Source organism: Accipiter gentilis, chromosome Z (genome assembly GCF_929443795.1).
Source record: "Accipiter gentilis chromosome Z, bAccGen1.1, whole genome shotgun sequence".
In the NCBI taxonomy this organism is placed as follows: Eukaryota; Metazoa; Chordata; class Aves; order Accipitriformes; family Accipitridae; genus Astur; species Astur gentilis.
The window spans coordinates 4,415,803-4,442,249 of NC_064919.1; the positions used below are offsets into that span (position 1 = coordinate 4,415,803).

General features: G+C 35.7%; 1 protein-coding gene across 1 annotated transcript in view; it reads right to left on the reverse strand.

Annotated features, from left to right (window-relative positions):
* ADGRV1 (adhesion G protein-coupled receptor V1) overlaps positions 1 to 26,447 on the reverse strand; it is a 284,664-nt gene that overhangs the window by 217,436 nt on the left and 40,781 nt on the right. Inside the window, exons 22-40 of the mRNA XM_049794659.1 lie at positions 25,876 to 26,052; positions 23,985 to 24,165; positions 23,169 to 23,371; positions 22,429 to 22,558; positions 20,829 to 20,909; positions 19,347 to 19,486; positions 18,306 to 18,915; positions 17,137 to 17,352; positions 15,696 to 15,911; positions 14,302 to 14,546; positions 13,923 to 14,104; positions 12,363 to 13,174; positions 10,900 to 11,109; positions 6,802 to 6,932; positions 6,430 to 6,529; positions 4,139 to 4,318; positions 2,404 to 2,567; positions 1,742 to 1,835; positions 1,096 to 1,128 (exon numbers count right to left, since the gene is read on the reverse strand). Of these exons, the coding sequence (XP_049650616.1) occupies positions 1,096 to 1,128; positions 1,742 to 1,835; positions 2,404 to 2,567; positions 4,139 to 4,318; positions 6,430 to 6,529; positions 6,802 to 6,932; positions 10,900 to 11,109; positions 12,363 to 13,174; positions 13,923 to 14,104; positions 14,302 to 14,546; positions 15,696 to 15,911; positions 17,137 to 17,352; positions 18,306 to 18,915; positions 19,347 to 19,486; positions 20,829 to 20,909; positions 22,429 to 22,558; positions 23,169 to 23,371; positions 23,985 to 24,165; positions 25,876 to 26,052 (4,105 nt within the window). The remainder of the gene's footprint in view (positions 1 to 1,095; positions 1,129 to 1,741; positions 1,836 to 2,403; positions 2,568 to 4,138; positions 4,319 to 6,429; positions 6,530 to 6,801; positions 6,933 to 10,899; positions 11,110 to 12,362; positions 13,175 to 13,922; positions 14,105 to 14,301; positions 14,547 to 15,695; positions 15,912 to 17,136; positions 17,353 to 18,305; positions 18,916 to 19,346; positions 19,487 to 20,828; positions 20,910 to 22,428; positions 22,559 to 23,168; positions 23,372 to 23,984; positions 24,166 to 25,875; positions 26,053 to 26,447) is intronic.

Here is a 26,447-nt window from a genome sequence, read left to right on the forward strand (position 1 = left end):
TAGTGATGAAGAACAGCAGTAGCTGCAAAACCTCTACACAAACTGCAGAAACGTTATTGGTGTTTAGAAATCCGGAGGGAGTGCTAGCAATTACAGACCTTTCAGCTTCACTCCTAACCCGCATTTTCCCTTGTCCTGTCGTAGTCAGATCAGTTCACCTAGGATCTGTAATACTTGGCTTTCAACATCAGACCTCTTATTTCATGTCTGGCATCCTTCACCTCCCCTGATGTCCCCCTGCCCCCCTCCCACAGTTTAGCAGTTTCTTGTATCCATTAAGTTTACTCCTCTTTCTTTCACCATTCCCAGCTGTTGTTAATTTTCCTTTTTTTTTTTTAATTCCTTGCCCTTTTGTATTTGAGTCAGGGTCTTTCTTCAACCTTTTCTAGAAGATGGGAGCAAGAGGAGCATGGAGAAAACAACAGAACTGTCTTTATGGTTGCTGTTTCTGCTTCTTATCAGTGAAGCCTGAGATCAGAAATAAAGGTCACCTGAGTTCAGTGTGTTCAGCTCTACATCACAGACATACCAGACTCACTCCACATATTGCAGGCACATGGCCATGATAGGAACAGCAAATGCAATATACTACGGATGTGTAGTATTGACTGCACATGCCTGTATCGTGTGCAGAACACCCGTCTCTTCTGGTATTAGACAACTCCTAGAAATACTTCAAATACAGGGTATGGGATTGCTAGAAATCCTAAACAAATGCCTTGCACCAACAAGAAGTTAAATTGTCAATCATAACAAATCAAAATATACCAACAGGGGAAAAAAGATTAGAAAATAGTCTGATAACAGAATTTGTAGTGACATTTACAATGAGGACATGTTTTTGCCTCATGGGTTAAAACTATTATCTGTTCATCCTAAGTACCTTTAACCCAATGCAGATATTACAGCAGGGTTGAATGGTCACAATTCAAAGAGATTGTCAACCCCTTACAACAGAAGGTGAGACTATACAGCAACCAACACAATTTGGTTAAGAAAAATCCTCGGTAGTTATATGTTACTCTTTTTATGCTTTAGAATTTAGACTCAACTAATCACAGTCTCTACAAATCAGCAATGAGTCTTGCAAGTTACCTTTCAATCTGTAACGAATTAACTCTGTCACTTCTATAGGCATGCAAAGAAAAGGGAAAAGAGTCAAAGAAGATGTTAGAAATAATCAGTATAACTAGTCTCTAGTACCACAGGATGACCCAAGTGCCCTTAAAGCCAATGGCAAGCTATGCTACTGAATTCAGAAGCGGAATGAGGAGCTAACTAAGAAAATGATAAATGAAGTTCACTGGAAGAGTAGGAAAACCATAGGATATGATTCCTAAAAGTAAATCTGATAACAAGTAATAAAAAGAGACTTTTAAAAGAGTGAACAAAGAAATCACATAAAGTAATTTTTTTTACATTTTTGTTTCCATTATGTGCTTGGAAATGAAAATCAGATTAACACAGTGCCAATAAAACTTTTCAGAAAATTGTTCTCTCCAACTGTTAATTACTAACTCTTCTATGAAAATTGCCTCATAATTTTTCCAGAGCTCAAAAAAGTAAGAAGCAAGTGAATAATGAAAAAAGTTTGATATTCTACCATGTTTCTTTCAGAATATCCTATATCATTGGCATAGTGGGCAAGTAAGTGGAATAATGATCATATGCCAGAGTAATAAAATCTGCATGCAATTCATATAAAAGTAAACCAAAGACAATTCTGTATAAGTGGTTTTACCCAGCCTAGGTGGGGAAGAAGTTGAATGGTTCATGATGAGTTCCACTGAAGTTAAATTAACTAAGAAGAATTCTTGCACCTCTGGCACATCATCCTGTAAAACACAAATTCAGTACATGCTCTTTTCATTTTCCTCTAAGAAACTCACAGAAATCACCAAGAAGCAACACACTAGAAGTCTCTAATATTATAGCAACACTAGAATTAATTTATTTTTCCATTTTCCTGAAATACTTTTATTGTGTGTAAAATTTATTACCTTGAATGAATTATGAAGACAGACATTATGTTTCATGAAAAAGACTCTGTGGTGAAAATAATTATTCTTGTGAACAAATTTCTGCCCAGTTTTAAAGGCATAAACCCTAACCACCGAAAAAGCAAGAGCCTGTAGCAAGCAATGAATTGCACTCTTCTGAATATCAGATAGTAAAGTCTTAACAAGACAGCTTAATTTCATTTATGCATAGGTAGAGCTGTTTTCTGTTATTATTTGTCCTTCTGTGATTTTAACATTAAGATAAAAGCCGCCTTTCTAAATGACAATGAGATATATAGCTTTAAGCAATATATAGGTTGCAAGCTTCAGGTTCCAAAATATTCCTCTTCTGATCAGTATAGATCATACAGATCAGTATAGAATGAAAGGGTTTAAAGTTTACCTCTAGAATAGTAATATTTATGGCAGCTGATGTTTCTCCTTCTTCCAAAATCAGTGAGTCAGAAACAGCTATATAATCAGCTCCTGGTTCAGCCAAGGTCCCTTCTGTTTGATTACTTAAGGTGAGCAATCCTGGAACTGTGGCATACGTAACATTGATAGCACCTGTTCAATTTGTAACAAAAAAACCCACATTTTTTTCAATTCTTATGTAATGCTCACTGGAATAGACAAAGAAAAGAGATCAAATGCTCATCCATGAAATGAAAAGCCTAACTGCAAAACAGAAGGATTAAAAAATTAATCTGGAGCCAATGGAACTTTGTTACTGTTTTTAATGTGCTTTCAGTCCAGCCTTTGGCAATTTGTTCAATATCACAGGACTCAAAACCCATTAGGACTAAAGGTTTTCAGATATTGAGGTGCTGTGGACCACAAATGTTACATTGGTGAAGTACTACCTGGAACTTCTAATGTATTATTAATATCAGGTTTGGTGCCAGGGGAAGTAGAATGTTTCAGGAACAACTGAAAATATCTAAAAAAGACTCTAAAGACAGTGCTGGGAAATACAGCTTAATAAACCTAGTTCCCTTCCCAGGCAGATTGACATAGACTTCAATAAAGAATAAAAATCAGGGGACACACTGATAAATGTTACCAAGGGAAAAAGTTAACCTTTTTTTCTTTTTTTTTTTTTTTTTTTTTTAATAAAGCCATGTTTTACTAAGCTGCCAGGGCAAGCCAAGTTGCAAATTTAAAGAGAGTGATCCTGGAGATAAAATGACAGATGAAATTCAAAGCTAGTCTGTATGAAATAAAATATAAGGTATAAAGGAATCTTAGTTTTAATAAATAATGATGGACTTTAATTTAAGTAAGAGATCTTACATTTACTATGGATACTTTTCTTAAAGCATTAGTTTCCTAAGTAGTGTTCCAAAAGTAAGTTAGATACAGATTGATATTAAAAAAGAAATGGGAAAACAGAAATTTCATTAAAATGCCTCCACAAATCTGTGGTGTGTCCAGATCTTGAACACCTGTTGTAACTGGTCACTTCATTTCAAAACAGATATAACCAAAGAAACTAAGAGGGATTATCACTGGGGTCTCAATATAGTCTAAAAAGGTAAATAGGAAATGATTACACATGTTCTCTCACAATATAAGTCGAAATTCTCAGGCAACAAACAAAAGAAAATATTTTTGCACACAGCACATTATTGAATTCTGAATTAAGTACCACTTAGTTTTATGGACATCAAAAGACAAACTGATTTAAAACAGAGCAAGAAATTCTCAGAGGAGACATAAACTGAATTCAGTGGTCTGAATGAAACTTTTTCCATGGGACATTCCTAATCTGCCAACTTCTGGAAGTTTAGTGGGGAAATATGTGGGAATGATCATTCCATACAAGCTCCTTTCTCGCATGCTTTTAATTTCTTCTGGAGAAACTAACACTTTGAGACAGATACATTAGACATAAAGGTAGTATCCCTAATAGCCAACTAGTTACATCACAGCTCCCAGACTCCTTGCTGTGGAAATGAGGGCTATGGCTCCAGTTTTTACTAAAACTTAGTTTCCAAGCCTGCAGTAAGAACCTAGAAGTTCTGCAAATATCAATCGTATCCAAGATTTTTCGAAATTTCCAGCCTCCCTGTCATGGCTTTCATTTGCCCAATGATTACCTAAACAGAACTTCCTTTCTCTTGAGTTATTATACAAACCTAGAGATCCAAATTCTCTGTTAATAAAAAGCTGAACCGTTTTGTTTTCCTCTGGAATTAAAACTACCCGGGATGGGGAAGCAAAATTCAAAACTCCATGTGGTTCATCACTAGCTTCTACTGTCAGGACAGCTTCATATCCTTGACTATCCAAAACAGCAGCACCTGAAGAAGAAACTCCTGCAAAATAATCAATGGACAACAGTGAATAAAGTGTTATGCAACTAATTTTTCTGTCTTATATTACTGCTATTATTACATCCAAATAACAGTCAGTAACAGTGCAAATGAAATTAAATGAAATGCATTATGTGCTCCCTGAAATTTATGGATGGTGTGGAACGTATATATATTTACGTTCTATAACAGATACAGGAACATACAATCACAACAGAAATTGTATGCATACTACGTATACAGTCACAAAAACGTATTAAGAAATGAGGAAACCTAATGGGCCAGTGCCAAGTATCAACTGCTCTAAACTTCCTCCTTTGTAAAACAAAAGAGAAAGTTTTCCCAGCAATTAACTCCAAAAGTTAAAATTACATTCAACTTCTCAATGATTCCATTAAGAAATTACTCTCTTTTCCAAATGTTGCTTTGATGAATAATTGTTGTTCTATTAATTCATGCTTATCTTGATGGATTACAAGAGTCAACAAATGATTCTGGCAAGTTGGTGAGGCACTTAGCTGCAACACAATCCATGTCCGGTTAGTTTGGTGTTTAGACGCTAATTTCAGTTTAACAAAGGGTAGTTCAGAAGGGATGCAGTTTCATGCTTCTTTTCTCACTATAATTTGAATGGCAAGAATAAAATATTCTGACTTCCTTGAATTCAGAGACAGATCAGAAAGCCAGCTTGTGGCATGACAAGATTGCTTTAAAAGATAAAAATATCTGCTTATGTCATGGCAACTATATCCATAGAATCATAGAAGCATTTAGGTTGGAAAAGACCTTCAAGATTATCGAATCCAACCATCATCCATGCTCACTAAACCATGTTCTGGAGTACCTCGTCTATGTGCTTTTTGAACACCTCCAGGGATGGTGACTCCACCACTTCCCTGGGCAGCCTGTTCCAATACCTGACAACCCTCTCAGTAAAGAAATTTTTCCTAATATCCAACCTAAATCTCCCTTGCCGCAACTTGAGGCCATCTCCTCTCACCCTGTCTCCAGCCATCTGACAGAAGACCTCCCTTCTGCAACCCCCCTTCAGGTAGTTGCAGAGAGCGATGAGGTCTCCCCTCAGCCTCCTCTTCTCCAGACTAAACAGCCCCAGCTCCCTCAGCCGCTCCTCATCGGACTTGTGCTCCAGACCCTCCACCAGCTCGGTTGCCCTTCTCTGGACACGCTCCAGCACCTCCAGGTCTTTCCTGCAGTGAGGGGCCCAAAACTGAACACAGGACTCGAGGTGCGGTCTCACCAGTGCCCAGTACAGGGGGACAGTCACCTCCCTGCTCCTGCTGGCCACGCTGTTTCTGGTACAGGCCAGGATGCCGTTGGCCTTCTTGGCCACCTGGGCACACTGCTGGCTCACATTCAGCCGGCTCTCCACCAGCACCCCCAGGTCCTTTTCCGCCGGGCAGCTTTCCAGCCACTCTTCCCCAGGCCTGTAGCGCTGCGTGGGGTTGCTGTGACCCAAGTGCAGGACCCGGCACTTGGCCTTGTTGAACCTCATACAGTTGGCCTCAGCCCATCGATCCAGCCTGTCCAGATCCCTCTGTAGAGCCTTCCTGCCCTCGAGCAGATCAACCCTCCCGCCCAACTTGGTGTCATCCGCAAACTTACTGAGGGTGCACTCAATCTCCTTGTCCAGACCATTGATAAAGATATTAAACAGAACCAGCCCCAACACCGAGCCCTGGGGAACACCACTTGTGACCAGCCACCAGCTGGATTTCACTCCATTCACCACCACTCTTTGGGGTCAGCCAGCCAGCCAGTTTTTCACCCAGCAATCCAGACCACATTAGTAAGCTCAAGTTTGTATTCAGTTACAGGGAAGCAAATAACCACTAAATTTAAACAGGTAGAGCTAAATCAGGTTTAAAACCAATTAAGGACAACTGCAAAGATGCTGTGGGTTTTTTATATATATATATATATATATGTATATACATAAGGATCAAGACAGTTTCAATAAAATGTGAATGAACTTTGCATAGTTTACACCAGCTGCAGTATGCTTGCTTCTACACTTCCAAAAGGGATTAATAGATATGCAAATATTACTACTAAATGGTAGTTCTAAGATATAGCCAGCTATAGTTCCACATTACCTTCTGTTCTGATGTTGTATAGGATGATCTGGTATTCTTCTTTTTCTTCAGGAATATGATCATCCAGCAAGTGAACATACAAAGTTGTATTCAGTGTCTCCTATTTATTTTATTGATAAATTGATTAGTCATTATTGTATAAAATACAAGTGATACCACTCTATCATATGTATTTTGAATAACACCTTTAAGAAATGTAAAGTTAAAGTATTGAAAACTATAAACTCGCTCCAGTTTAGAACTCCAAGAGTAAAGGAGCAAGTAAATAACCAGACCAAGAAACAAAGACTGCTATAAAAGCACACTCATATTCTCAGCTCAGTTCCAATTGCAATATTCTCCTGTAGCCATTAGCTTTGTTTATGGACTTACCTCAGGAAAAAAGAGTATTCCAGAATAGTTTTCAAAATTTTGTTTTACGTTATGCCCAACTATCTTCCATTCAACAGTAACATTTCCCAGTCCTGGGGCTGTTCTTACAATATGGAATTGCAGTTGTTCTCCTAGGAACAAAGGATAAGATGCAATATTTTGGGGTTTCCCCTCCTACATATCAGCTACAAAAATGAGAAGCCAAAAGCATGCATCACTGTTAAGATAATTTTTCTTAAAGACATTAATATTATATGTATAACACATTTGTTCTTAAAACTGAAACAAACAACCCAAACCTAAACTCTTTCCTCCTGTTTTTTTTCTGGTTTTAGTCTACTGTTGGAAAGAACTATCAAAATGTGAGGGAACCTGGTACAGATGAATAACAAACAGAAGAGCAATAACTGTCAGTGAAGTCCACAAAACAGTAAATGCTGTAAGCACCAGCTATAACACAAATAGTTTTCTACAACAGCTAACTGGCAAGGAATATACATTTTCCTAACATTCGTAGTGTCTTGTGACTTTAGATAGTGCATGCAGAAAAATGCTTATAATTACCTGTAAGTTCCATATATGTGAGTTTGAACTTATAAATATCATCAGTGTTAAAAAATATCCAGAAAATGATAATATTTAATAATTTTAAAAATAACCTATTTTAAAAATATATTTAATAATTTGTATTTTAAATTTTTAATAACTTCTAATTTCTGGGATAATTAGTATCAATTGACAATGTGCATCTATAAGAAGCAATTATGTTATTTTCCACATTTGTAGCATTTAACCCAATGGGCACTTTAATTAAAAAGAGTAAACTCCTTAGAAATCTTTGTAAAATGAAGAAAATTTCCGTAATTTATATAATATTAAATATTTATTTAAAATTATAAAATTTATATAGTTTATATAATATTAAATATTTAACATATGGCCATGTGAAATTAACATGTTATGTCAATATGAAATAGATCAGCAGGTAAAACTGGTAATATTATGCAATACATTCACATTAGAGGACTGATGTTTATTTATAATATGTAAGTGTATTTCATCCATATGTCAACAGCATTTTTCAAGTCTGTGTAATTTAACTTTGCCAGTATGTACAGTGTTGCATTGGCTTTCAAACACATGAAATATGCAGAAATCTGTAATACTGAGATGTCTGGAAATAGTAATACATGATATTTCTTTTGCTTACTAACGAATCAAGAAAACTAAACAAAAATTTGCCAGAATGTATTCTACTGATGCAAAACAAGAAATCTGACAAACTTAGTTCCATCCCCAACTGACTGAATAAGTCTTTCTTAGTAATTCTATAAACTGACTTGAATTTTTTTCACTGTTGCAAAATCTGGGAATAATTCCCTCTTTTGATTTGTGTTACACAGACACTTAGAAGCAACCCTGTTGAGAAACATTGAGATACGTCTATGAAAGTGAAAGAGAAGAGGTGGTGTTATGTGGCTTCTTACTCCATGGCATAAAGAGCTGAGCAGCACAGCTAGTCTCTCTGATTATGTAATTTAAAGAGCATCAGGTTAGGATGCTATGTGGCTATTCCAGTACATTATATTTCAGGACAGTGTTGTACAGCTAAAACTTGCAGGAACAATTTGAATATTTTTGAGACGTGGGGGGGTTTAGGTAAGAAAATATTAGAGAGATGCACGTATATTGGCTACCAATGACAGAGATGTGAACAACTAACTTCAAGAGACCTTAAGATAATTAATTAAAATATAAAATTGTGAAGAAGTAATACAAGAATTTTATACACCTATTTTCAAATAAATAGAATTAGTATTTGTTATTCAGCCTCAACATTTCAAACTTCAGTTAAGCCTTGGAGATGTACCAATGTTCAAATCTTTGTTTTAAGTAGTTCCATATTGCTTCTAAGAGAATAAAAGAATCCAAAATTTATTGACATCACAAGGATTCTGCTTCTACAATCAGATATCTGAGGATAGAGTGCCAGTTTACAGGTTCCCCTGAGGCTAATTTATGATATTGTTTAACACTGCACTTAAATCCATTCTATCTTATTTGAGAATTTTGCACATCCGTTGCAAACAAATAAATATTAAACAGCAAAATGGTTACTTTAGTACCATTGCAGAATGCATAATTTAGACAAAGCTTATTTCGATACAACATTATGTAATACAGAGAATTTTCACTGAAGACTGCGACAAAATGCTTTATTATGCAGAAGCCTATTACACTGTAATCCAAACACTAAGAAACCTGAAGCACAAATCATCATAATTACAGACCCCAAGTAGTTTATTACTGACCCACGTTTCTTGGTCAGCTTTACCAAAATCTTTGGTATCCCCATCCAGAAAGAAATACTAATACAAGATTTCTGAAAATTGAAAGTGTTACTAGGTTAACTTCACTGTTTTGTTTTATGGTTTATAATATTTAACCATGTTATCAATATCTTTAGATTTTTACATTTCTCAGGAAGAAGGGGGCCTCAGCCATCCTCCTTCCTTATTTCAAGCTGCAGTTCATTTTCCTCTTTTACAGTCACAGCCACACAACTGTTGCATGTCTCTGCCTGCACTAAAATGCTACCCTTGCCCTCAATAAGGTGATAAATAATATGCACAGCTTGAGAATAATACGCACAGCTTGAGAATACTACAGATTTGCTTGACAGAAATTGTTCATCAACACAATAAATATAAAAGATAATCGTATTTGGATTTATGACTGATAAATTTTCTTTTCAGAACAAAAAACCCTTGATACTGAAAATGAAATAAAAACACTGAAATTATCTAAAGGCCTTAGCTCATTCTTCTTTTATAAAGGGAATTAGTTTGGTTGGGTTTTCTTGCTGTAAGACAATGCACTATTTTTCACAAGCTGGAGGAATTGGAATCAATTCATTTGCAAACTACAGCAGAGTATTGAAGCTCCAAATGGCCAGCATTTGCTAGCATGCTGTGAATAATATTTAACCAGTGGAAAGTAATCAGGGTCATCATAACCTTTGGGAATAAGACAGTTTTTGTTAATTCCTTGTGCTCATTAACAGCTGCTCTTAGCCTGCCAGATTGCAGCTGGCTTGGCAGGCTGATCAGAACCGTTAATGTGGAGGAATAAAGGATGAAAAACAGGCACACACTAGCACAGAATTAACACAAACCATATCTAGATAAAAACCAAAAGGTTATGATGCCCTTTCATTTCTGGGAAAAAAGCAGAACACGTTTGGTTGAGGAAGACTTTTTTCTTCAAACAGAAAATGCAATGCACACATTCCTGGACAGCAAGTTTCTGTTTTAACTTTCCCTGCTCAACAGCTTACACGTCAGAAAATAAGATACTGCAAGACATTGAGATTCCAGCAAAAGCTGCCAAAAGCAATCACCATCAGTACTGTTATTATCCTACACGAAACTGCATCAAACCTTAGATCAAACATGCAACACACTCTTTTAAAGCACTAGTAGAAACCTTTGCAAAGTCCATATCTAATTATCATTGTTTTTTCTCAAATGTCATGACTGAGAACATGTCATAACAGCAAGATTGCTACATTCCTAAATTAGCTGCCATGAAAAAGCAAATCTTAAAACAGCAGGTTATTGAGTCAGGAAAAGGGAAGATGACATCCTAATCTTTCTGTAGGAATATTTTCTAGAAGATTTAAAGTGAATTGTAAATCACTGATAGATGAGATTTTCTTATGACTACTAATAGGTGTGTATGATGGGAGTTATATACAGTTATGGAATGTGGTATAAATAAGTAAGACAAGAAATGCTAAGAGCTTTGAAATGCAATACCAATAGAAGCAAGGCATGATCTTCAGAAAAAAAGGAAAGCACAGATGATGATATATAAAATGGTTTTGGAAATGCTGTGCTGCTCTTCCTTTCCCCTTTAAGTGCTACACTTACAAGCGTTAAAATTCAAAGAAATACATGCCAAGTATATGGTTAGAGCTGCTTGCTGGCATTCTTTGAACAGTGATACAAGCAATCACTGTGAGTCATTATCAACAGAAAACATGGCAATGCATGCTAATGTTAAACAAACTCAGTGTGACCAACACAAAGAACCCACCTTCACGACCAATAACAGATCTTGAGGCTGTCTGGAAGCTAATAATTCCTGCCACATTGTCACTTGCCAGAATAATCACTGTGACAGTGTCAAAACTGGGCAGAATCCGACTCCCTCCTTCAGTATGGACTAGGCTGATTATGATACTTTCATTATCCTCTGGCTCTGGATCATCTAAAATGGTCAGCGTGACCATCTTTTTTGTTTCCCCTACAAGTAGAAGAACACAGACATACTTATGTGTGCACATGGAAAAGACATTAAAAAGACTTAATCATCTCTTTTTGCAGGAAATACTTAAAAAATATAAAAAAGGACAGGAAGCATATTTATTTATTTACCTGTCTAGAAGTTACTGAATGTCATTATGAAGTTTTCTTCAATTACTATTGAAAAGTTACTTTAAGGCAATGTAATTATCAAATTATTAAATATACTATGTAGAAATTAACAATACAGGCATAATTTCTGAATGTCTCGAATTCTTTATTTGCATTGTAAGTTCTCTGCATTAAAATGGGCTGTCATTGTGTTAGTTACTTGTCTTCTGGACTATCCGTGAATGATAATGTAAACAGCAAACATGATCAATTACCAGTCTCTATAATCCATTATACTTTACAACACAATGCTTTTGCTCAGTGCATGTGCATAACCTGTGTTTTATGATTATGAGAATATCAGTTTACAAGATACACATATTTCTTGCTAAATTGTTTTTCAAAATATTTTTAAAACAGTTTTTACTAAACTTATAACCACTAATGTAATTACATGTCAGCCTCAGAATCACTGCTGGCAACCCTTCTTTTGAGTTCAGATGATTTAGCAAGCTAGCTAGCACACTAGAATCTTTACTACACTCCCATAAATTGCTTTCAAAATAACTGTTCAATCAATTCAGACTTTGAAAATACAAAATATATCTGTCATGCTGCAAGGTACTTAAGTAATGTGTGCCATTGACCTGTTCATCCTGTTTGCAATTTTTTTTTTAATATGTTGCTATGTTATGAAATCAATACAATCACAACTTAAAAAGAGACATCATGAAAAATTCATACTATACTGACTGAAGGTTAACAAAAGATCAGTTAAGCCTGGTTCTCATTTTCATTATCCTTGATATAACAACTATATTCAGCATTATTATTCCTTATTTATTTGGTTAAAAGGTAATCTTTATAATCCACACTGCAATATTTCTTAAAAAAAATACTTAGGTATTTATGCTTTTTATCTTTTTTTTTTTTTTTTTTACTACCACTGTCTGTGTTCTGCAACATAACACTATATGCTAATGAACTATATTCTTTTGAATATGTATCCTGACCATTCAGGGAGGTTTAGCCTAAGAATACAACATCGCTTATCAAAACATCCAGAGGACTGAGTGCTTGTCAGGTTCTTTTTGCTTTTCTTTAGTTTTATAAAACAGAAGCTAGTGCAAAACCTTGCCTTACCTTCAGCAAACACCAGAATCTCACCAACACCTACAAAATCCAAGTCTGGGGTAGCAGTTCCACCAACCACACGCCATTCCACTGTCACCTGTCCCAGGCTGCCTTCTGTCCTATGTATCATTAGCTGCACATTGGTCTGAGGACGTTCTTCTACTTCAACATACAGACCTTTCTCTGTCGCATTGGGACTTACGCTGTAGATCTTAAATACTCCAAAAGCATCTCCATTCATCATTATGATAACCGTGGAAGTATTTGGCTGTCCTATAGTTGGCTGATTTTTTAAGCTGGCTGAGAGGTTCATTAGTTCAACTTTCAAAAGGGATATAGTGAACTTCTCATCCAATTCTGGCAGACTGTCAGGGAGTATGGTAACTGTGAGATTTGCAAACTCTTCCCCTTCCTGCATTATGGCCCACTGTGCTGTAATAGATTCATAATCACTACCAGCGATGGCTTGTGTGCTGAAGAGAGCAGATGCACTGGTGATGTTTTTCTTGTAGGTCCAGGATCCTGAAGTGTTAGTTAATGGGCTGATCTCTGATGTCAGCCAAAGGCAGAGAGGAATCTCAGAGGCACTGGAAAATGTAAAAGCTGAACACGCTTGTTCTTTTAGGCACTGAGTTGCACAGGCATACAGTGGGTCACTTGCTGCTGACACATTCACTCTGGTCTTGGACGGTTGGTCAGGGACTCCATGGACAGGGGACTCGTAACAGGCCAGGATATCCTGACCTTGCTCAATGGCAAGAGCTACAACATCAGTCTCAGAAGTGCTGTAAAATATCTGCAGCTGACCAAACCTTCCCCCACTAAAAGACATTAAAATAAAAAAATAATGTTAGTTGATTAAGTGTGTCTAATACTCTGTAGGTTTCTGGGTTAAGAATAAAAGTGAACAAAATCAACTGGCCCTTCCTGAATTGCTAAAAAGTTCCAAATAGCTAGTTAAAGTGGAATCCCTTGAAGCTAGTACCAGAATAACTGAGGTTTTTTGTGGATAGCAAGTTTGATTATTTATAGCTGGGGTAGCAGTCTGTTAAGAATGCCTGTTTGCAAACATTTTTTTTCTAGGAATTAACTTAGTCTTCTTAGGGCTGGCAAGGAAGAAAAAGCCTGTGCTGCCCAACCTTGTCATCTTTCCTCCTAGGTGTCCTCAGGATATCATATCACATGCATAAAACCTGTTTTCCCTTTCTTGTTTCTTTCCATCCCACAAGCATTGACTCGTTTTGTCCTCCAGTTCAAATCACAGGAGCAGGCTGTTGTGCAGCTTTAAATGATTTGAGGATTAAATAGGCAAAATGAAAATTCAAGTACACTGTGTACATTAGGTTTACATTGTACATTACAATGTATATATACTACTTTTAAGTACTTTATGTACATTTCTAATAAGCAGACATGTAGTGCAAAACAATTTGTATGAAATAATAACGTGCTGAGCTGGCAGATCAAGAAATTGATGCTTATACCAGAGGAGCATGACATTAGAAATTACAGCCAAGACAAAAAGAAAGAAAAAAAAATAGATATAAATAAAGCAAACATTATACAAACCTTCGCCTGACTGTTATATTTGCAAGCAAATTTCTTTCTAGTGGCTCCTGAATTCGATATAAGGATTGATGAAAGAAAACTGTGCCATAAGGATTATCATTGGCAGGTATTATAATATTTGCCACGCCATCTAACCCAATAGCACCACCATTGGAGGCCTGAGTTAATTCTACATGGACAATCTCAAAAAGAAAAAAAAAAGAAAAAGAAATAATGCAGCTAAACAATTTTTGGTATTTCTAACAATAATCACAAGCAAAGTAAAATCTGAACTTCTTGCACCTTCCTGCCAGAACTTTCCTTGTTTTTCTTTCCACACATTTCTATAACAAGTTAAAACTCTAATACTATACAAGACAGACATAACTGCTTTACTTACTTCTTCTATTTCTGGAACATCATCAGCCAGGATTTCCAACAGCAACATCTGAATGGCTTCCCCAGGGGCAAAAGTAATATTACCCAAGGCGACCTGCAAGTCAGCATCAGCAGGATGTCCATTAATGGTAGCAACCCACTGAACAGTAACATTACCGAGTGTCCCAGCATTGCGAATTATTGGAAGATTTATGGTTACGGATCCGAATTCAGGCTCCTCCACAGTGAATTCAGTAATCTGAAAAACTGATGTGCAACACAGAGAGACGTATTTCATTAACAATGAAACTGAAAGTAGATACATCAACTCCTGAAGTACATAGTTTTATTTCACTTGATTGCATTTACTTGCACAGGAAAATAACTTTTAATCAGGTTTAAACTTAAAAGTGACCTCTCAGTATTAATATTTTCACCTGTAGAGGAAATTAAGCCCTCATCCAAAAAGTTTGTTCCAAAATACCCATTGTTTGAGGCTACCCATGAGCTGTTTCCAAGTTCTTAGAAGACAATTTCATAATTATTTGCAGCAAGGAAACTCTTTACCAGTTTTCATGTCATTTACTGAAGAAATAAATCAACATATTCCATCTAAAATTGTTTCAAGTAGAAGTCTTCCTTGTATTAAACTTTTAGTTTTTAAGAATTAAGTTAATTAATTACCCATCTGGAATTATTTAGTTTTGATATTTTTCTTTATTTCCTCTACCTTCTTCTACTGACACAATGGAACAACAGCAATTAAGTAGGGTACTGAAGAGAGAAAAGGGTAAGTCAAAGGAAAAGGCAGGAAAAAAACAAACAACAAACAAAAAAGATAGGTTTCTAAAATATCATTACATTTTTTAATTCACCAAAACCCTTCTCCAAACCTGTGTAATGAAATTAATTTTGGAAATTATACACAATTCATTTCATTGATAATAACAGGAAGAAGAAAAACTAAAGTGCTTGACAGAAAATAAGAAAATGTAATTTAATTTATCTTCATACTTTTAAAATCTGCTTTGGCTGATTATCTAGTAAAACAAAGATAACAAAGTACTTAATCAACAGACAGTAGAATGCAGATTTTGGCTTAAACCAATTGCAGAAATGCAGCTCTTAGAATAGATAAAAAATAAAAAATAAACTAAAATCCATGTATCTCTATTGGGAGATTCCAAAATCTTGCTATATCAGCTGACTAAATAATACTTTTCTGTTATATTAGAGCACCACTACTCCTTAATTACATGTTTTAATTTAGTTTGTCTTATCTTTTCCTTTACCATCTTCATCCAGGCTTCCTCTTTGTCTTCTGAAAGTTTTTATTCAGTTGCCCAGTAACAGTTCACACACATATCTGAAGTAAAAATGTTAACAGGAGAAAACATGCAAAAAAGACTCATTTACCAAAGGATCCAAATGGGTCATCAGAAGCCTCAATAGTTATGATCGCCCTAGTCAAAGATCCAAGCAAGGCTCCTCCTGTTGTTTGATTCAGCAGCTGAACATAAAATGACTCTTCAACTTCAGGATTGATATCATTAATTATATAAATTGGCACAGCTTTACTTGTTTCTCCTTCTAGTAAGACAACATCTGATGAGGCTACACTGTAGTCCTCACCTGAAACAATAAAAAACACAGAATATTAATGCATTATGGTTCACTGTATTGAACATTATCCGTAACACTTCTCCTTTTGCTTACACATGCATTCCTCCGTGGTTTCATGGGTCTTTTTTCCTTTATCTTCAGAGCCAGACTGACCACATGTCTTTTTTACATCTCATTGCCTTTTAGATATCTGGATGGATTAAAATAAAACTCAGCTTGGCCAAAACAGAGTTTGCACTGTTAGACCAAGAGGTAGTTACAAAGGTCGATTATTGTCTTCCATTGACAAGGTCACGCTACTAAGATGTTTCTGTCTTTGATTTCTAATTGCTCTCTGGCTTTCCAAGAGATAAAAGTGAACAGAAGCACCCTTGTCAAAGTAGATTATAGTAAAGGGCGCACTTTGTGTGTGGACCTCGCTTTAGGCAAGCTTTTCTCTAAGGATGTCTAGTTAATGGCTCTGCTTCAGAAACTAACTGAAAGCATACTCTGACATCAATCGAGCTACACACTTATTTAGAAATGTCTCTTACCTAAAAAGGAAACTAAAATACCAGTTCTCAGAGCATGGATCACCCACCTACTCAATTTTGGACACAGCTGAAATACAGTGAGTTTGATTTATAACTTTCTAAGTGGTTTTGACCCTGCACACATCGTAAGTTTGCTCCTTTCTTTATGTACCTTCTCTATAGCAGGGATCAACTGCAGAAATTAACCTCCCATTTTTAGAAGTTCAAGTCTTCATGGGTTTCAATTTTTTTTTGCCTGTTTGTTTTACAGCCAAGTCCCCAGCTCTCACTTCCGTTCCAATAAGCTCACCTAAACAATGCATGGTGGGTTTAAATACACACATAGAACCAAAGAGCAGCTACGTATACTAATATAGTATTTTTTATTTTTATTTTCTTTTTTTTAAGAGGTGGTGGGCTACTAGGGAAAAAAACACCATAATTCCTTCACTCATTTCTCTTGCTAAATTCTTCAGTGATGATGTCTCAGAGCTTTCTAAAAGCTGATGCATGATCTTTCCCATAGGGCTTGGATTCCTATTTGTTAAACAGAGTTAGTAAATGTCTCACTACTGGGTTTTTTTGTACTTGTAATACTTTTTTGTACTTGTTATACAATACTGCATCCAGCATACACTTGTTTGCTTTGACTGCTCAAAGCATACATTATGCTCTTTCTACTTTAACATAGTCTGCATGCTTCTGCTATTCTGATTTCTTACCAGCTGTTGCAGTTATTGGCATAGCTTTAAATTTCACAGAAACATCTGCAAATATTCCCCCAGTTCTGGTCACATTGATGATTGGTCCAACATAATTTTCAGCAACTCGCACAGTTGAAGCTGAAAGCTGAAGTGTTCCAAAAGCATCATCATTGGCATTGATAATTACATGAGCTATTGTCTCACCCACTAATCCAAGTCGAGGAGAATTTACAACTGAAACGTAAAGAAAACTTAGTGAGGGGGTGCCTGAGATGCTTGATCACTATGGCTATAGAGTTCATACACATACATGTGAGTTTAGTAGTTAGTCACCACTAGCTTTCAAAGAAATTATCTTTTTTTAGTATTGGGCAAAATATCACTACAAACTGTACCAACATACTTTTGGTGTTTGAATTATATTACGCCAGAAAAATCCCTTACTATTATAGTAATAACTTACTATCCTACCCTGCTGTGGAGCATACAAGCCATAATTGTTTTGAAGAGGTGAGGTATTGTGAAAAAAAAAAATTCATTTATTTGTCCATAAGGCCACTAATAAGATCAATACAGTTCAGAATAATTTTATTTTTACACTTGCTATTATGAAAAATAAATAAGATTTCAACCTCCCAGCAGAATTATATTTGAAGTTTCCCTTAACATCAAGATTAATCTGGGGTGGTGGCAGCAATTAGACATGCCAAGAAGCTTTGAAGCACAAATCAGGCTGTAATGGCCTGAATTTATCTGAATGAGAGATGAAGCAAACATTCCCTACACTAAAAAAGCAACATGCAGCTGTAATTCTTTTTTTTATTTTTAAAATACTTTTTTGGCTTTCAATGAGCAAAACTAACTTACTTATTTCCTAGTAACTGAACTTAACAGAAACAACACTAGATGAACAGGTATTAGTGCACAAAACCAATTCTGTAACATATTTGGCCTGAATAAAGAGATGCAAAAGAGATAAAGAAAAGCTCATCCATCCCTGACAAAATACTACACTAAAGGAAATATATGGCAACAGCACACAAGGCAGGTAACTCAGAGATTTCTTAACTATGCAGAGTTTGGCAGAGGTTAAATTTTGTCATTTAACTTGTTGCATTTTATCCTATTAAATATAAATGCTAGCCTTCATGTTTAAATTGTAGGTTTTACATAAGTAAGATACTTACTTGGCCGATCCTGTACTTTCTCGATCAAAACAATACTGCTTAGCTCCACAAAAACAGATTCTGACCTCTCAGGATCATCATCATCCAAAATAGGCAAAGATATTGTGGCCTCACTTTCATTGGCTGCGAAAATCATGTAACCTTTAATGGGTATATAATCTTTTCCTTCTATTGCTCTAACAACATCAGGTGGAAGAAAGGGTGACTTTTCATCATCACCAATAGTTCTATATGTTACCATTACTGTACCGAGGAGACCACCACACCTTATTATTGTCAGGGAGATATTTTTTGTTTCTTCCTCAACTTTTATTGGTCTGTTTCGCTCAGAAAAGATGAAGACTCCATATGGATCATCATTAGCTAAAATAGTTAATGTTGCATTGGTATGATTTCCAAGACGACCACTGGAGACATTAATGATCAAAACTGAAAACACCTTATCCAATTCAGGAACTTCATCAGGAGAAACCTGTACTGTAATATTTGCTCTTGCTTGGCCAACATCAAATGTTACATTCCCATCTGTAGAGATCAGGTCTTTGGTAAGATCACAGACTATGATCCAATGCAGTGTCACCTGAGACAAGGCCCCATGCGTTCTCACAACCTAAGCGAAAAATATAAAGATCTGCATATTTTTGTTCTATGAGAAAGAAAAACATAAAAGTATGAGATGGAATTAAGCAAAGACATTGATACGATGAGTAAAAAATAAATTTGTGTTTTAAAAAAACAGTGTAATCTTTATTATCTCAGCTTTGCTGTATTTGTTGTATCATCAACACTGTTATTTTAATATAATACCTCAAATGTAAAGACGTAGAAGTAATTTTAAACCTGCAGATATTACCATTACATCATTTTAGCTTCAACCTGCATGATACACATTAGAAAACTCAGTATGAAATGGCAAAACAGATGTGCATGATGAAGTTGTTACAAACCCTGTAGACTTATGGCAAAAACATTGCAGAATGCCCAGTAAAAACAGAGACAAAAAAGGACTGCACAGCAATATGAGACTCAAAGCTTTCTAACCTGCAGCACAATATTGCTGTCTCCATCTTCAGGCTCAGTTCCGTTTACCGAGAGTGACTCAGTACTGAACTCAAACACACCATGAGCGTCATCAGAAGCCTCAATAGTCACAAAGATGTGGGATGCAATTCCCAAGCTAGCTGTTAAGTGCAAGTTCCAAAATGGGTTATTTTTTCTAGCATCTCTTTTTTTCATGGAAGAAAACAGCTAAAGAAATATGTTACAAAAAAATACACAGGAGAGCATGACTGGAGTATCTATGCTGGTTTGTCTTTGGTTTTTTTGAAATGCATGATAACTATCCACATGGATAAGGCACTGGCTTTCAATAAGGCAGTCCTGGCAGCCCTTCTATGGAATGATGCAACAAAAAAATATAATAAATATGAATATTTTAAGGGAGGAACAGAAATAAAATTATAGGTTTAATGCATGAAAATGGAGCAGAATTTAGGATAGTGGAGAGTTGTACGGTAAACCACTGTGTAAGCAGATAGACCAGATGAATACAGGTCTCATCCTAACATAAGCTGGAATGAAAAACAAAGAAAAAAAGCAAGTCCAGTAAACACTACTACTAAAAAGATTGTCTTTGGTGAGATAACTTGCCGCTGAGAGTGAGAAAGAGCCTGGCACTTAAGAAAACCATTTCTGGAAACAAGGAAAACAGCCCTTCAAAAAAACCCAGGAAGCTCCAAGAAGTAGCTAAACCACAGGCTTACTCTCAGATTCAAACTGAAATCCTTTGCATTTACAAATAAAATTGAAAATCAGGCCGTCACAGGGGAATAAATTATTCAGTTTGGACAATAGGTGCTCATATAACATTTTCAGCTCTGTAGGGTGAATTCTGAAGTCCTGTATGGTTAGGGTTTTCTCTCAGATTTTATGTTATTTTTGCATCTAGTATTTTTTTTTTTTTTTGTTATTTTCTCAGTATTAAACTATCATTGTTTTCTGTATGTCATGACATAAATACAAACTTAAAGAGAAGAAATGAAAAACAATCAAAACATTCCTTTAAAAAAACTAACACAGCTTTCTTTTCTTTAGGAGTATTTTTGACATGCAGAGAATCAAAGTAACATAAAGCACATATCAAAGCATACTGTCAGGTAATCTTTAAGTTACCCTCAATTTAAAAATTGTCTTTGCTTTTTGGTCTCCAGAAAATTTGACAATTTTCAAACAAAACTAATTTTGCAAACTGTACTTCTGGAATTACTATATTGTGTTTTACAACAATATAGTTTTGATGGTATAGAAGCTGTTATTTTCTGTGTTACACTGAACACTGAATGCTATTGAAATTATGCCTAAATTAAAACAGTAAAGAATGTTTTGACAGAACTTTATGATAAATCTAAATTAATCACCTGTAACTGCAAGTAAAGTAACACTATGACAAGTTATGTCAGTATAGTATTTTATGAGGGATATCACAGTTAGCAATAAAAAATAGGATTAATCAAAAATGCTTACCATGTTGATGGACAGTTGGAAAGAAGAAATCCATGTTCCCATCACCACTACCACTGCCATCATTTCTAAAGAGCTCAGCAACTTTAAGATGACAGACATACAGATATATACACATATATACATTTATAAATAAAAAGAAAGCAGAAAGTAATTTAAACATTTCTGGACAACACAAAAGAGAGGGAAGTATTCTGGGAAGGCATCAATTTTGGATATAAAAGTATACAGGATTTCTGATGAAAGCCAGAAAAAGTATTGTATATGCCACCTCTTATTTAATTTATGGCATTGGAAATAGCAATGGGAGGTCAGAAGGAAAGAAAACACATACATCTCTGTTTTCTCTTTTCTTTCTTTCTCTCTTTGCATTTCCCCTTTCTCACTCCTAAATGAGGTCTGTCATGGAGAGCTGGGAAATGTGAATTAACAAAACCCCAGGGGCTAACACCCCCCAAACTCTTTTATTCTAATCTTTTCTCACAAAGCAAAAACATGTGTCAGAAAGTTGGAAAGATCTGCAGAAAGCTTAACTAATGGAGACTATACCCTAAGTTTTGTGCTTGCAATGGTGCTGGAAAGACCAAAAAGAGGGTTTGTGTTAAGAGGGTATCTGCCTAGTGAATAACTAAAGTTAGCTGTAAGTTTTCTGACAAAAAAAAAAAAAATAATAAATTCAAATACAAAAGTTTGTTTAACAAAACAACTATTCAACCAAAAAGTCCACATGCATGAAAGGTCTGAAGTTTTTATCAATAGAATCACTACGTTGCACCATAATGCCACGTTGCACCATAGATATTCAAGGTAGTATGGTATAACTTCCCAGAAGGCATCACATTTGCATTTCTGGATTGCTTAAAAAAATAACATCAGTTGAAAAGTCATTTTATGGCTGCCAGTGTTTCTAATTACTTTTTTCCCTCCAACCAGCTTTATAATCTCCATTAAAAATTTTCTCCAATGGAAACAAATTCTGTAAGGGCTGAGTGGTTTTATGTGGCAGGAGCACTGATGCTTGCCATCCCTTTTGAGACTAACATCTCACACCAGGGTGTCCTCTACATGTTTTTCTTGTTTTTTCCACAGAGCTACCAGCTACCTCTCCAGCTCAGCTAAACTCCCTAGGCCTCTCAACATCCACAGTCTCCTACTGCCATAATCCAGTTGAATAAGTTATGAGCCATTGTATCACAATTCCTCTGAGTTCACTGAAGTGGCAGATAAAAAACCCACTCTGGCTGTTTAGCCTTAAATAGTTCATAAATATTGGTAATTTTTTTAAAAATTAAACTAATATATTTTTTACATTATTTAAGTTCTCATTATCAACCATGAAATTATGTAATGTGAAAAGCAGCAATTGCCTTTTAATGACCTAATGCATGGTAATAATACACTTTCTTTGGGATTCTAGCAAAGACTAACAACACATCTGAAGAACAGTGCTTTCCTAAGAAAAATTACAGCTCTCTGGAGGATGTGGGGGTGTTCGTTTGTCTTTAGAAATAACATGGAAATAGTACATGTGAGAAAGGTAAGATTTTTACAGATGAGTAGAGATCATGAAAATACAATCAATGGATTGATGTATGTGCCTTACCTCCTCCCTCTGGGTTCAACAGCTCCACTTTAAAAGTTTTTTCTAATTCAGGAATAGAATTATCTGTGATGTTAACAGTAATGTACTTGTATCTTTCTCCTGGCTGAAATTCCAGTGTGCCCACAACAGCCTGCAATATGAAAGCTCTTCACATTTTTGTTCAAGTCTAATGTTTATGTCCATACGAAAAAAGAAACAGAACCTTGATTTTGTTTGTCTTTGTCAAAACATCTACTTTTCTTCACTTAATCTTTTAAAAAATCTCCTGAATCTTTGTTATGAGAAAAAGGCATCTATATTCACAGAATTATGAACACCTGCATTCATCTCCATTTTTCTGCACAAATATCAGTTAGACAAACAAACACAAATTTGTACATGTTATTTTGTTGAACATACAAGTCCTAGCATCTGAATGTTCATAGAAAGATTGATACACTCAGCAACAACAGCAAATATGCCTTCTTGCTGCATTGACAATTCTCTTGAATAAAAAAAAAATCAAAACCAGAGGCTTTTCCTGGGAAAAAGGTACATGCTGCACAGAAAGAAGGTAAAAGTCACATAATGATACACATTTTTAAAGTGAGTATTACACATTCATTTATCACATCACCATATAAAACAAAGTGTTTCTGGGAAAAGAGTCATGGTTGGGTTAAAATACTCAAACTGGAGGCTATCTCCAGGACAAATTAATAAAATTCTAAAATAATTACACATCTTGGCAATGGTCATACCTGATAATCTTTAGGACTGAAAGCTGTAAGTGGCACTGTTCTGTATTCTGCCAGAACTGTTCCAAGAAGGCCTTGTGCACGAACTACCAGTAATCTGATATGTCCAACTTCTTCTTTAATAGTAATATGGGGCACAGCAGACACTGGCAGAATCATTCCATCACCTGGCTGAGGAGGTGGCCCCACCGAGAACTGTAGTAGACCTGGCAAACAAGAAGTACTATTTACATGGCTTCTTGCACCAAATGTGAATTATGATAATAAATTTAAACCCAATTATTTATAATATTTATATTTAATGTTTCTGAAATTAAAAAAATATTTTTTATATGCCCCTAGGACTCAATCGTGCTACTTCCAGGGATGTTCTGTGTACCTTCCCCTCTCTCACTGTTATCTGTCATCAGTCTTGATAAAGCCACAGCACAATAATAAATTCACTTCTTGCCAAAAGAGCCTTAATATGTCAAGTATTGGGTACTGATTGGTATAATAAGCATGCAGAAATGTCTCTCTTCATCAGAAATTCTCATCTGAGAAAAACTTGCACAGCATCAACTACATGCCATCTTTGCTCTCAGAAGGGAATCATCACCTGTTTGGTCAGGGAAGTTTTGATGCCTTTTTGTAATATTCTCAAGAATCAGTAACTCAGCTTTCACGCTTGTGTAAAAATTATGAATTAATCTCAAGTTAGATAAAGTGGAATACTTGGCATTGCTTCCTCAACTATCACAGCTAAGCAAAGTTTTTATCTGTTGAGCTAGAACTATATAATTATCTGCAACAAGACTGTATCATTTCCATCATTGTTACCATATGGGTGGTCACTGGCTTTGATGCTGATATCAGTAGTTTCCTTTTCTGGATCTATACTTGCTCCACTAGTAGGAGTTGAACCTAGTTTTCCATCTCCAGACACTGCAGAGACTAATGTCACACGGAAATATTCATTTAGCTCCGGAATGTCATCATCAATAACATGCAAATTTAAGACCTAGAGAAGGACCAAATCACGGAGAAATCAAACCATGCAACATAAATCACTTATGAGTTTCATGACCCTGTTTAACTCACTAAATTCTTTGATTAGTTAGCTGTATCTGTTGTGTACTTCTAAAAGTACTGTAGACAACATTTTTGCTTTCCACATAATTTAACCTAACTTCTAGGATAATATTTATGTTTAGAATATGCCTTCCAAAAACAACTTTACCAAGCTACCAGAGATGGAAGGCATATATTCTTAAGTGCTTCAAATTACATAAGCACATAACCAAGCAACCAATTTTTTATTATCTACCTTAAAATAAGCATAGTTTAAATTGTGTATATTAAAAATGAAATATCTGATAGATTTCAAAATCTTCAAGAAATTGTGCTTCTGAAGAGACATTATAGTGATTAATCCAACTTAGAGCGCAAGTAAGGCAAGCTTTTTATGCCACCTGACACTTGAGATTGCAGATCATACAAACAATTAACATAACTAGCTCTGTACAGGCTAACATATTCACCTCAGACAATTCCAGCTTTCTATATGTTGTGATACGATTAGACAAACATATAGTAGAAAAGGTTTAAGTAGCTGATTGTATTTAGAGGTGTGGGAATAAGTGGCTTACAAACATCAATGCAAAGTCTCTTAGGATATCTCACCTGATGAGCAACTGCTCCCAATCTGTTTCTTAGGGCCATGCCCATTAACTGCTCCATATGTAGACAATTAATTGGACCACATAGCAGTGGAGCAAAAGGGTATACCAGCCCTTTTCTGCCAGTAGATAGAATAAGGCAGGCCTCATTCATGCTGCCAGACTAAAAAAGCTTTGGAAATTTTTGCTTTATATGACTCTATGTAATGCAGTAATGTGATTCAATGGAGAATTAAAGCTTAGTGAACAATAACATGAACAAACTATTTTCAGGTATCACAGGCATTTGCCAAGCTCTAATCGCTTACATTGTTTAACTGGGACCAGGTCCACAGTTCTAGTGGAGCCACCTTTCAAAGGGTGTCAGTGGGTTTCAGTCAGTCCATACTGACTTCAGCAGAGTGATAAAAGTGAAACCAAGAACAGCATTTTCTACAAACAATTCACCCTATTTTACAAACACTAACAGAAAACACACATTAACCTTCTACAGTATGGTAGTTCCACACCTCTTCTTCAAATAAATATGAAATTCCTGTGTTGCAGGTCAGGATTGAATTCATAGAAACAAATGAAGCAAAAGGGACAGAACATGACCAACACCAGTTGCAAGAGAATTGATTAGAGCAGTGAAATTTACCGCTGTCTATTTAATTGATGTGGATATAAATCTTCGTTCCGAAACTCAGATCAAAATCATCTTCCAATTTCAGAAGTAGCTGTATCCATTATTTCAGCCCAGGACTATCTACACTTCAAGTATACATATAGATACACATAAAACTAATATATACACATATGTAAATGTATCTCATATATTATGTGCATTCAAACATACATGCACGCATGGTGACCCCTGAACTGAGATACACACAGATCTATAAGCATCTATCATATCACTTGTTAGTTGTCACGGATGCAAAAAACCCTGCAAAATATAACAAAAGCCATGTGAAGGAAACACTTTCTAGTATGAAAACCAGTCAAGCATCTTCAGAAGGTGTTTTCCAGCAAAGGACTGGATGAATAGTTAATAGGAAGGTAGGGTTTACCTCTGATCTCTGCCAAGGAAGGAATGTGATAGTGCCACTGCTTTTAGAAAAATCGGTAACAGAGTAATTAATGCCAGTGGAATCAACCTGTGAGATAATGTAATTTATGTACACATAGTCTAGGGCTCCCCTTGTACGCTCCACAACACAGGATATAGTGGAACCCTCATCAGCAGTCTGGAAGAAAGCAAGAAATTGCAATGTTTGTTACTGTCAAAGTAAATCAGAGCAATAAATACAAAACACAGAATTTTCTAATGCTAGTCAAACGTTCAGGTAAAAAATTGCTGTCATGTTACTTTCAGCTCTTTTGGAGTGGCAGGAAGCTGAAACTGAACTTGACGGTGGTCAGAACAATCTTACTGGAATTTGCAACAGCTTGTAGTACATCCCTAAGGACCATACAGGTAAGCCAATAATTATATCCTGTTGTTTGTTTTGGGCACAATTTCTTCCCCTAAACTACATGTTGAAGATGTAGTCAATATGCTTGAAATGTACATGTCAAAAGCAACTGAAACTATTGTTTTATATTAATGTCAGTTATTTAAATTTTCATTAGCAATAACTTA